This window comes from Podarcis pityusensis, assembly GCF_964106645.2.
Source record: "Podarcis pityusensis genome assembly, chromosome: 6".
In the NCBI taxonomy this organism is placed as follows: domain Eukaryota; kingdom Metazoa; phylum Chordata; class Lepidosauria; order Squamata; family Lacertidae; genus Podarcis; species Podarcis pityusensis.
Window position 1 is genome coordinate 36582609 of NC_138030.1, and position 13348 is coordinate 36595956.

General features: G+C 43.4%; 1 protein-coding gene across 6 annotated transcripts in view; it reads left to right on the forward strand.

The window, feature by feature from the left end:
- The window catches only part of KCND3 (potassium voltage-gated channel subfamily D member 3), a 267155-nt gene that overhangs the window by 191366 nt on the left and 62441 nt on the right, over positions 1 to 13348 (forward strand). For all 6 annotated transcript variants that reach the window (XM_081009840.1, XM_081009837.1, XM_081009842.1 and 3 more), the window contains exon 3: positions 12491 to 12653. In XM_081009840.1, the coding sequence (XP_080865966.1) occupies positions 12491 to 12653 (163 nt within the window). The remainder of the gene's footprint in view (positions 1 to 12490; positions 12654 to 13348) is intronic.

Genomic DNA, 13348 nt, shown 5'->3' on the forward strand with positions numbered 1-13348 from the left:
CTGTATCAGCTGAGTGTCAGTTGGAAAAGGGAAATAGAAAGCAGAGAGCATATAGGATTAGAATATCCTAAAGGACATGGCTGGCTGGCTAACATCCTGAACAGGACCACTCCTGTTAGGTGGTGACAATAAACATTGTTGCTTTGTGGTAGATCCTACTTGTGTTCCATGATTTCTAAACAGTCTTTCTGCAATGCAACTATAGTGGTACCCAGCATGAAAATATAATAATCCACAAATCATCAACTATATGCATCATGAAAATATCACTCAGCAACTTGTTTTTGGAAAATAACTCAATGATAACACACACACACACACACACACACACACACACACAAAGAGTCCGTAGCTCAGTGGCACCTATGTGCTTTTTACACTGAATGTCGCCCAATTAGCTTGTGACATCTCCAGTTTTGAAAAGGGTCAGGTAGCAGGCGATGTAAAAAGATCTCTCTACCTGATACCCCAGAGAGCAGCTGCTAGTCAGAATAGACAATATTAAACTAAATGGGGAAATAGTCTGACCTGGTATCTTGTTTTACACTAGACTAGAGGGAAATGCATTCAACTGATGTTAATGAACTGGGTGATCTCCCTCTACTCTCACTTCAGTGGAGATAACAGCTGTGAGAAATCACCTCTTACTGCCCCCAAAGAAATACAGGAAATGTGTCTTGGTTTGAGAGGCCTCCAATGGAAACGATAGAATTGGATACTGAAATCTGTAATTTCAGCCAGTGGTGGAGGAAGGGGGCGGGTACCATCCCTGCAGGGCGGCAGACAAACCCACCCTTACGCTACAGCTTGCGGGGAATCGCCTGCCCCAATGCCGTTCGCACGCCCCGCCACGCAGCTTACCCACCACCGATGCCACAACACGCAGCAGATCACCCCCTCCATGGGCAGCTCACCCTGACGCCGGTATGTAGCGGCACTGCACATGTGCCATATGTAGCGGCGCCACACATGCAGCGTATGTAGCGGCACCGCGTGTGCACTGCCGGGAGGTTTGCCCCATCCCTGTGGGCACTTCTCCCCATCCCTCGACACCCTACACCAGCTGATTCCAGCTAACCCCAAGACCATCCAAGAAACCCAGCATATGAGCTAGGTTGTACAGTGGTACATTGAGTTACAGACGCTTCAGGTTACAGACTCCGCTAACCCAGAAATAGTACCTCGGGTTAAGAACTTTGCTTCAGGATGAGAACAGAAATCGTGCCGCAGCGGCAGCGGGAGGCCCCATTAGCTAAAGTGGTACCTCAGGTTAAGAATAGTTTCAGGTTAAGAACGGACCTCCAGAACGAATTAAGTTGAATTACCACTGTAGACCAAACTCCTGTCCTATAATGATGAATATGGTGGTTTTTTGTTTGTTTTTTAATATACTATTTTTAGTCCTAGATGATTTACTTTATATTCATTTTGGAGACACCATGGTCCTTCCTTGATGCCACAGCATGATATTAATCCATCAAAACAAGCCCTGGTGCCCCCTGCAGATCTTTGCAGCAGCAGGAAAAATTGCCTACAGAATGTTTTCTGAAGAGCCCTTCAGTCAAATAAGAAGAAGAATGTTTATATCTTGTCAAGTAAACAGCGTGCTTTGTATGACTGCTTAGGTGCAAGAAACCCTCCAGCCACCGTCCTATTTTGCCTCTGTGCAACGTGCTGCATAGAAAGCAGGTGGGCCAATCAAGCCAAGAATTTGCTTACTCCTCTCACTTTCTCACTTGACTGCTTGTCAGTTCACAGCAGCTGCATTTGCATTTGCATGGAGCAGCCAGCCTGTTTTCAGCACATATCCAAGCTGTTGTGTATAAGGTTATATTGACATTTATTTCTGGTGCTTTTGCTCCTGTAGCAGTGCAACAGCACCTTGGAGTTGTGCCTGGAAGCTAATAGGGGCTTATGAACATGATTGAGCAAAGACTACCCCTTTGACTCCTCAGCATGATTCTCCTGAAAACCTTAGCAATGCCACATTCAGTTCAAACTAAATGGAATGCAAATGGATGGATTGCTTCTGAATATTGTCAATTTCACTTCTTTTCAAAAGCTGTGAAGTGAAATTGACCCTGTGTTTTGTTTCAGCTGCTCAGGGGGAAAATGTGGCACTGCAGTGCTGGAGAAAGGAGTGCACAACCTTTTAAGACTATAACCTTATTTCGAAGGGGGTTAGTTCTAAGTAGACTTGCTTAGGCTTGCATTGTGAAATGCCTTTTTACAGAAGACAAAAGGTATGAGAAATGGCAAGAATGCCATTATTTTATTTGCTTGGTGTGCTTTTTAGTGTCCTAGATGAATGCTCATGCACTTTAACAGTTCAGCGAGGGAGCAGTCAAACTCTATATAAAGTTTTTATTTTTTTAAAAAAAACAGATAAAGGTTTTTAAAAGTGGTACAGTCAAACCTCGGCTGTCGAACGTAATCCGTTCCGGAAGACCATTTGACTTCCAAAATGTTTGACAACCGAAATCTGAAAGCAGAAGCCTCAATACGATAAGGAAACTCAAAACGGTAGCTGCATAGCACATTCAGCTTCCAAAAATAGTTCAGAAACCGGAGCAATTACTTCCGGGTTTTCGGCGTTCGGGAGCCAAGACGTATGATAACGGAGGTGTTCAGGAACCAAGGTTTGACTGTACTGCTGTAGTAGAAGGTGTTTAGTTTTGCTGTTCACTCATTAATTCGTTCAAAAGATTTCATCATAAGTAATGTCAGGGCTCTTCTCACATAGAAAAATTATTCAAACGATAAAACAGTCTAAAGTAATAAAAATTAAGATGAGTACTAAAATCTATGCCATGTGAACAGCATAGAACAGTCCCCCAATTACAAATGGGTTACGCTGATCAGCAGTCCCCAAAAGCCTTGATAAAGAGAGGTGTCTCCAGCTGGCTCAAAGCCCACACCAGGCACATTTTATGATGGGAGGGAACCCCATTTCCAGGATGCTGCCACAGAAAAGGCCCTGTACCACAGTTATCAGCAGAAGCAACAGAAGGGCTTCTCCTGCAGAGCTCTGGATGCCAGCAAAGGTGTTTCTTCAGGTATTTGGGTCCCAGGTTGCCAGGGTTCAGCTGTCAACAGCAACCCCTAGAAATATTGGTAGCATACAGGCAACCAGAAGTTTTGTAAAACCAGTGCTACATGGTTGTTATAAGATGCACAGTTCAGCACCCATTTTTGGATTCTCCTAGGAGACATGGCTATCTGGGCTGCCATGATGAGCTCCTCCACTTCAAAATTTATGTGTGTCACACAGTGCAAGCTTGTGCAGCTGATTTTTGTTTAACTAGGGGTAGGGTAGGGTAGGGTGGGGTGAATCCTGATGGGGATGGTGGCGTGGAAGAGGGGACTACAGCTTTTTATCCCCACAGTAGTCCTAACTGAAATCACACAACCCCTTGCCAATGGAAGCTGTACTCCCACTGAAAATAACCAGTGCAGTATGTATATAATTTCGGTCAGGACCATGGTGGAGACAAAAGGATTAAATATCCTGATTCAGCACCATGACACAGTTGTGTATGTGCAGCTGATAAGTCAAGCCAGTGAGGGTTCCTACTGACCAGATCAGTGTCTCATCTGCTTGACTGCTGATGTTGGGCCTGAATATCAGGTCAAGTTTGAATCTTAGGGAAACGCTACGGTCATCGCTGTCAACGTTTCCCTTTTTTTAAAGGGAAATTCCCTTATTCTGAATAGGATTCCTCTCAAGAAAAGGGAAAAGTTGACAGCTATGGTTACGGTACAAAGCTTCAGATCCCCTGGATGAAGCAATAAGCAAAGGCTCCCCCCCCCCAAGAACTGGGGCACGAAAAGATTGATCCATTCCCCCCAGGATTATATTCATTGAAGTTAGGGTGTGGTGTTCTAACCTACCAGACTGCTCTTCATTTGCCTGCAGTGGTAGAACATTTTATGGCCTAGACTGCTTTGATGTTGCTTTCTGGGCAAGTTAGGCCCTCTGGCCATTCATCATAAGATGCTCTTTTATCTCCCAGCAACCCTAATGAGGCTATTGATTAATTACTTAAAATCTGCTTTCACCAGAACTATTAGCTGGTTGGGTTTTCCTTTTTTTAAAAAAAAAAAGAACTTTCAAGGTGATTAGTTGTCTTTTTAAAAATGAATTAATGAAGACTTCCGAGGTTCTCTGACTCCTGGCTGAGGGACTGGGGGGTGGAACACACATGGGTTTAGAATGCCCAATTAATGCTCATGAAAATACAATGTTTTTGATTGCTTGGCAATTTATCTATTATAAATGGGCTGTGAGGCTATTAGTAGTATTGGCACTATTGATCAGGGACAAAAACAAGGAGGCAGCTAGCAATTAATATTGTGCCAGCCAACCACAGATGCCACCAATAGTGAAGATTTAGCAGCTATGGTCAAAAACATTTCAGCAACACCCATTTTGGTTTTGTGGTCCAAAGTTTCATGTGGTCCAATGCATGTTTTTTAAAATTTGAAAATGTCAATTATTTTTGCATGTATTTTTCCACAAAATTACACATTTTGGGGGCATCATTTCCTAAAATATACACTGCTTATAAGTGTTCTCTTAAAGCCAGAGCTGCCCCTGATTAGTACTCTCATGGTGGACCCCCTGACTGGCGTCAGAATAACCCAGAGACCCAGTTTGAAAATCAAGGCTGGGTTTGATTAAGAAGTTGCTGCTTTGTGGCCTTTTTAAAATAAGTTATATTACTGCTCTCTATGGGTGTTACACAGTGCTAGTCCTTCTCAGAATAGACCCATTGAAGTTATTGGCCGTGACTAACTTGGATTCACTTATGTGCATTGGTCTACTTTGAGTAGCAATTCCAACCATATATTTATTTGTTCCTGGATCCAATTTCAAGAGCACCTACTACTATGAGATTGGCAGAACTACATATCTGCTTATGCAGAGCAGATCGTCATTTGCTCTTAGGAATATATAATATGGTCATGGCCCAATTACTCGGCCTTTCTTCTCAGAGGATAATTAGCTGACTGGCATTCAGAAGAGCAAGTTGGCAATTTTAACATTCCCTCAGGTGGATCACACAATGACGGATACTTTAGTTTTACAGTTGTGTTTAATCCATGGTTTCAGAAGAACCTTTAATGACCATCTACGGTGGAGACCAGGTTTTAGCTCATCAAGGGCTGATGTTTCCTTTATGAGGAATTAAAACTACTCAGAATCAACTTGCAAAGGCTTTGCATTGTCATAATGTATGAATCAACCTGTTCTGCACCCACAGACTGCTTAGAAACTGAAGCCAAAAGGTAGGAGTGGGTGACAGAGTTATACAAAGTCACATTTTAATTACAGAGAACATGTTTTTGTGGTCTTGGCTTCAGAAGTTTTAACTGAGCCAGAAGGGGCATGACTATTCAATTATAAGTCAATCTTCTTTGATGAAGGAGTTAGGAAGCCACGTGCTCATGCACAAAATTCAGTCAGGGAAGTTCCACTCTGTTGTCCACCTGAAGCAATGAATGTACTAGCTTGAAAATAAAACTGCTTGAGACAGGATGATGCTGAGAGTTGGTACAATCGCCCAAAGGCTACTCATCACATTTCAAGGCTGGGTCCACATATGAATCTTCAGCATTTTGTATCTGCCTCGTCATCGCTATTTTCACATGTGAATGCTCAAGCTCTGTGCTGTTCAGTGCAGTTAGCCCACCCATTCAGCTCCAGGTCATCCAATGCCAACCAATCAACCTGTGAGTCAACTGGTCCTCAAAGTCCACACTATGAAAACAGGACATTTGTTTTAATGCATGCAGCAGGGATGGGGAATATCACACCCAAATGTGGCCCTCCAGGGTTCTCTGTCAGGCCCTTGGAATCTCCCCAGGCCACGTGCACCTCTGGCATGCACCTTCTCCCCAGGCCATGCTCCACACTAGTGCTGCATCGTTTTTGAGTGTTTTGAAGATGCTAGACTGTGTCGTTGAACTTTGATGATGCTTATTGCTTACAAGAAGGAAGGATAGAATGTGTAAATATGTAGAAACTAGCCTACTGTGCAAAGGTAAAATTAATGTTACCGGTAATTGTTCTGCCTACTTCTAGCCCTGTTCACCATTGGCACATGGCTCCCAGAACTTTTCCTAGAAGAGAATGTGGCCATCAGGCTCAAAAAGTCCCCCTACCCATGACATGCATAGTACATCTGTCTTATGCATTGGCAAGATCTTCCTCTGCCAGCTATCTTCACTGTTACAACTTTCCATGTAGACCAAGGAGAGAGAATCTGTGGCACTTCAGGTGTTGCTGGACTACAGTACCCATCATCCCAGACCATTGGCTATGCCAGCTGGGGCTGTTGGGAGTCGGGAGTCCATTGGCACCTGGAGGGTTACAGATTCTCCATAACTTGTAAGCTACGTCTAAAAGAGAGAGATTAGCAAACATTGTGACCAGGAATGTATTAAGACTGGTAAATGCATCAATGGATGCACAAAAAGGACAGCTTTTTTATTTTTTAAGTGACTTACTATATCAACAGACTCCAAAGAAAATCCCAGAAGAGGTAGCTTTCATAGGTTGACTGGTTCAAACATTCTGGTGCATCCCTTTACTTTTTATCCCATGATTACTTGAGGCCGTATCCAGAGCTGCATGTGCAGAACTCCACTTGCTCATTGGGACTTCCCCTTCATCTCCTCTCACTGAATGCTCTCTGGAGCAGATACTGAAGGTGTGCTAGGTGTGGGGGCTGCAGAGGAAGGTAAGGAAGGCAGAGTTCTGCTACACAAGCAGAAGTCTGCTGTGCTAGCAGCATTGGACACGACTCTTGGTGTGTTTGAGGTGGCATCATACCCTGTGGTATGCATTTGTACTCAAGTGATGTTACAGTCATCAAATGATGAGTGCATGCATGCATGAACTAGCCCTGGTTGAAACTGAATTGGAAAGTAAATGATCTGTAGATTGAGCCGGTTACAGGAGACTGGGTTCTGTTTTGAGTACTGCAAAGAATTATTGGATAGCTATCAGTACCCACCGTAGCTCTCAGTCAAGCCTGTGGTCACCCTCACAACCCAAATGATCAGTATTTGGCTGTGCTGTGCAGATTGTATCAGAAGACTGTATGCTTGCTGCTCACCACCCCCAATGCGGTGGGGAGAAACAGTTTCTCTTTTGCCAGCTTTCCGTTTATGTCCCCTCTGGCTGAGCCAAAGAATCAAACATCTGCTCTGTTGATAGGAAATTGACTGTGACATATGAGGAAATGGGTTAAGGTCCTCTCTCTCTCTCTCTCTCTCTCTCTCTCTCTCTCTCTCTTGCAAATTGTTTTGTGTTATGTTTTGTGTTTTGTAGCTGCAGCTGTTTCATGAAATGCCAGAGCATTAAATTATCTGCATTACAAATTTGGCTAGGGAGTGATAGTTTAGAAGTCCCTCATATAAGTGTGAAAGTCTAGTTTGTGTTTTGGATACTTCTATATGAAGTTCACACAGCGACTGGCCAAAGCCATGGGCTTCTCTCTCCCATTAAAACTAATGTGTGGCCCTCCAAGCCAACCATCAACCATGTACAGTTTGTGGTTTGCAAAGTGATTTTGCATTGAAAATGAAGAATGAACGAATGGGAAGATATAGAAACACCAGTACTACTGGACTGTTTCATATCATAACTATCTAGTCATTCATGAAAGCTGCTTCTTATCCGAGTATCATGCCAAACTAACCCTTTTGGTATTGGGTGGGTTTATATCTTATCCTTTCAAGCCTTGTGTATTCAGAAGGTTCACAGTTTATGTGCATGAATGTTCTACTGAGCTAAACCAATCAAAATGGAGCCTATACCAAACAATTGTTCTGTCCTCTGTAAACAGCAGAAAGCTTTTCAATAGCACTCCGGGTTTGCAAGTTCAAATCCGCAGCATATGATTAATTTGATGCCTCGCCTTGTTTGGGAGCAGCAAAAGGAGACATCAGCTGAGGCACTGTTGCTTAACAAGGGCTTTTAAACTCTCTTTGGAAAAGAGGGTGTCTAAAAAGTTAATAGCTGCAAAGAGTGTTTTATTGATCATAGCCATTGCAAGAGGCTTTGGTGCATTTGCCTTAGACGAATCCAGCCCAAAGCCTCTGTGTGGTAGGTTTCAGCTGATGATGTGTGAAGCATTTACAGAACTCTGAAAATTACACACACATACATTGAGCCACTCTCTCACACAGCTTTCAGGGATTCACTGGAAGCCTTTCTCTAGGGACAAGGTAGCTCAGCAGTCAAGAGCTGATCAGTGTCATGAGATTTTATTTTAGAGCTTTGCCCTGCCTGTCTTCCACTTTCACAGAAGAAGTGAAAAGAGCAAGAGACAGCAAATGCAGCCTTGGCGAGATGGTCTGGAAGAGTGGGCCGCCATTTTGTTCCATTGTGGAGGATTTTGAACAAATTCAGTTCAGAGATACAGATCTTTCTGCTTCTGGTGTTCCGTTTTGATCAAAAGTAACTAGCTTCCTCTGCTCTCGTGCTGGCATGAGGCTCTTGGGCAGCATGTGTTTTAAAACTGGAGGCTCAGAGATGAATTTTGATATTGCTCCGTCGTTCCAAATTTGGGGCACTACCGTCCCCTTGGTTCCATAAACTCATGCCTAGTGCCATCTACCCTATAAAAAGCATTGTTCGGAATAATGGTTTGCACGACCCACTAAGGAAGATAATAACACAATAAATTCAAAACAGTAACAATTAAGTGCACATTTATTCTAAATCCAATTAAAATTATTTAGTTTAATTAATTCAACAAAATTAATGAACTTGATCCACTGATACCAACTGCTCAAAGTCAGATAGACATCTCCAGTGCCCCTCTGCCACCCCCTTGCTTCTTAGCAGCCCTTGGGAAATCCCCTTCCCAGGGAATGGTACAGTCTGCTTTGGAAAACACTAAGTTAGCTGGTTCCTAAAGGTGCTGAGAACATTTTTCCGCCGAAAGTTTCAATTTCAATTTCAATTTCAAATCATTATTATTTAGCTGAAGGCTATCATTTCCACAGAGGGGGAAATAGCTCATTCAAAGCATGATTAAAACAAAACAAAACAGCACAACACCCAAACGTCCACACTACACCAGTACAGTGGTACCTCGGGTTACAGACGCTTCAGGTTGCAGACACTTCAGGTTACAGACTCTGCTAACCCAGAAATAGTACCTCGGGTTAAGAACTTTGCTTCAGGATCAGAACAGAAATCATGCTCCGGCGGCGCAGCAGCGAGAGGCATCATTAGCTAAAGTGGTACCTCATGTTAAGAAGAGTTTCAGGTTAAGAACAGACCTCCAGAATGAATTAAGTTCTTAACCCGAGGTACCACTGTACTAATAAACTATAGCACATAGTGAAATAAGCAAAATGCTATTTATAATTTAACCCAATAGTTTATCACAGGGGGTTTAGCAACCCCCTGTAATCCGGCTTTTTTTATTTTTATTTTATCCACTTGCATTTTTCTGAATTATGCTGGCAGTCAAGCTTATGAGATTCAGCCCATTCCTTTTTAATAAACAGAACTAGAAAACTAGCTGGAACTATTATGGGTGCTATGGGTCTGGTTTTTCAGCAAAAATGCCAGTACAACACCTCATACCCAACCCCATTTGTCCCCTAGCCTCTTTGCTATAAGCTTCTGTCTTGGGTGACCCTATAAACCTACACAGGTGTATGCATGATGCAGAGGCAAAGGCAAAGGCAAAGGCAAAGGAAGCAGCCAGAGGTGGGCATGGCAAGCAGCAGCAGAGGGGGCTGAATCTGCCACCTGAGACAACAGCCTCTCCTTAATGAATAGGCTGTCCCTGAATGTTTGTCCAATTGAATTATAATCAGTATTCCCAGATTTGCAGCTATGCATATAAAAAAGCAAATGCAAAATTTATGCAAACCTATGACGTGGGTGGCGCTGTGGGTTAAACCACAGAGCCTAGGACTTGCCGATCAGATCAGAAGGTCAGCGGTTCGAATCCCCGTGACAGGGTGAGCTCCCATTGTTCGGTCCCTGCTCCTGCCAACCTAGCAGTTCGAAAGCACATCAAAGTGGAAGTAAATAAATAGGTACCGCTCCGTTGGGAAGGTAAATGACATTTCCGTGCGCTGCTCTGGTTCGCCAGAAGAGGCTTAGTCATGCTGGCCACATGACCCAGAAGCTGAACTCCGGCTCCCTCGGCCAATAAAGCAAGATGAGCGCCGCAACCCCAGAGTCGATCACAACTGGACCTAATGGTCAGGAGTCCCTTTACCTTTACCTTTACCTATGACATCTTTTGCCCTGTCTTCTTCTTCTTCTTCTTCTTCTTCTTCTTCTTCTTCTTCTTCTTCTTCTGATGCAGTTCCCTCTTTTTGGTGTCAACATCCCTTGCAGCTTGCACAAGGGAACTTCCAGCTCAACTTCATTCTTCTTCTTTTTTTATCTTATGCAAGGAAAGTATCACCAAAAATGCACTCCCTTTATATAGTTTGTCCTATTTTGTGAGCTACCAGAGCAATCTTTCATGCGTTCCTCTATGATGCTTTGGATAGGTGTTCCATGCCTCAGTTGAGATTCTCCTTGCTAGTGCTATAAAGAGAACTCTGGCTGTTATTCCCTAATGAAACACACAGGGCAGCAACTGCTCTGGACTAACAAGTATGATTGACTGCCCTGGCTTACCGAGTGCCATATTACAGCTAAGGTAATTGGGATTCTGAATCCTGATTTACAGTTGAGCATGACACATTCCCCTATAATGCAGCACAGATGATTGGTTCTCTTTAATTCTAGCTGACTGGCCCATCAGTCATGATCCCAGCACATCACAGCACACCTTTTCAGGATTCTGAATCGTAACTGGGTACCATCTGTTACCACGCTGAAAGATATCACCTTGGATTCAATATGTGTTTATGACCTTAGGGGTTCATATAGTTCAGTGTTGCACTCTCCAACACTCCAGTGTGCAAGCAGCCGTTAGAAATGATGCAGGCATGTCCACTACTTAGATCTGTGGCCCCCAAACTTTGGTCCAGGGATCACCAGTGTTGTGCTACCTTCATTCAGGTGGTCCACAAAGTGTCCAAAAATACAATTAGGAATCACACAGCATCTAGGACTGTGAATTATAATTGCTGCAACAGACAGAAAAGGCATTAAATGGTCTGCCAAGACTCTCAGCAGCCTTCAAGTGGCTCATGAGGGGGAAATAAGTCAGAGAAACACTGAATTAGATAATAGCTGAAGCACCTGCATATTGTTTGAAAGATGGATAATCAGGACAACAATAAACAAGGAAATCACTAACTTTCAATCACCTCAGCATAGGTTTTTTTACATTTGCAACATCAATAGAACATGGCTTTAGTCCTCCGAGAGCACATGGTGATTTATGGAATGGCACTTTTGTTTAAAAGCTGAAAGGACTTAAAAGTTAAATGTAACTAAGTAGGCATATGGTGCTTCTGTGGGGGCTGGGATTGTAAAAAAAAACAAAAAAAAAACAGCTCTATATGAATCAACTTTTCATGAATTATGTATACTGCAAACAAAGAAAAAACAATGAGGGGAAAACAATGTCATGCAAAACATGAAATCAACTTGTGGGGTTTCTTTTTTTTGCGAATAGGTAGGTCCAGGATGGCTTGGAAGAAAACCAGGTAAAACTGAAACAGCTCATCCATCAGCATGTGATTGTTATGAATGTAAAGTAAGCAGACTTGGTCCACAGTCTCATCTGTCATTTTCACAGAGCTCTAGATTGCTTTTATGCACTGAGCCACAGGGGTTTATTCTACCAAAGTGCTACACTGAGCATCTGATGAAGGAGGCTGTTGCCACAATAAACCAGTGAAGGTGAGATCTAAATAGCATTGCAGAGACTTTAGGGCAGATGCAGTGGTGTGTATATCTCCCCTCTCCCTTGTGGTGCCCAATAGCCTGTACACACACACACACACACACACACACACACACAGCCCAAATTCAGGGGAACTTTAGGAATTATATAAATATTGCAAGACAAGCATGCAAGACAATGAGAGCTTCTTCTTTTTTTAAAACCAATGTAAATTGCAGATACAGAACTCCCAGTCTGAATCATGATTACAGCTGGGGAGAAAGAGTTTAAACTCCTATTTCCACACACACAAACATGTTAACGTCCTGATCGTCATAGGGGCCCCTGAACTGGGAATTTATACAAACAAGACTGTGTCGTTGTTTAAAATGTTACTGAGTAGCCAGTCATTTTAATGATTTTATTTTTAAGGGTTTTGTTGCTGCTGTTGCTATTTGCCATCATGATGTTTTGCAGGAGGGTTCTATAGAAATACTTTGATGAAGCATTAAATGTATGAAACCAAAGGGGTAAATGCAAGAGCGAACTACATAATTAATGCCCCAAGTCCTAATTTCAATTTACAGCTGGCTGACTTTGCAAATGTCTCATCCAATCAGCTTTGCCCTAATGCTGCCATCTTGTTTTGTTGTTTTCTCTTTCACCAGTTATGGAGACATGGTGCCCAAAACGATTGCTGGCAAGATATTTGGCTCCATTTGTTCCCTGAGCGGGGTGCTTGTCATTGCTCTCCCAGTCCCAGTTATTGTTTCCAACTTCAGCCGGATCTACCATCAGAATCAAAGAGCTGACAAGCGACGAGCACAAAAGGTAAGAGGCAAATGACTGAAAGCGATGCTGCATGTTTGGATATCAACTCTGATGCTGCTTCACTGATCCTGGCAAGGTCTAGCAAAACAGCTATGGGAGGGTACATTTCCCTAGGGGGTTCAAGTCCAATTAATCTCATTTTATTCCCAAACAGAGTCTTAAGAGTTTGCAAGAGCTTCCCATTGGCACACACACTATACAGGCAAAATACATCATCATACCTATTTTATCCTCTGACCTTCTGCCACCCCAGCACCTCACCATCTCCCCATCCAACCATAGTCCTTGAAATTCAACTTTAAAAGGTAAAGGTAAAGGGACCCCTGACGATTAGGTCCAGTAGTGACCGACTCTGGGGTTGCGGTGCTCATCTTGCTTTATTGGCCGAGGGAACTGGCATACAGCTTCCGGGTCATGTGGCCAGCATGACTAAGCCGCTTCTGACGAACCAGAGCAGCGCACGGAAACGCCGTTTACCTTCCTGCCAGAGCGGTACCTATTTATCTACTTGCACTTTGACGTGCTTTTGAACTGTTAGGTGGGGAGGAGCAGGGACCAAGCAACGGGAGCTCACCCCGTTGCGGGGATTCGAACCGCCGACCTTCTGATCGGCAAGTCCTAGGCTCTGTAGTTTAACCCACAGCGCCACCCACGTCCCACCATCTCCCCATCCGACCATAGTCCTTGAAATGCAA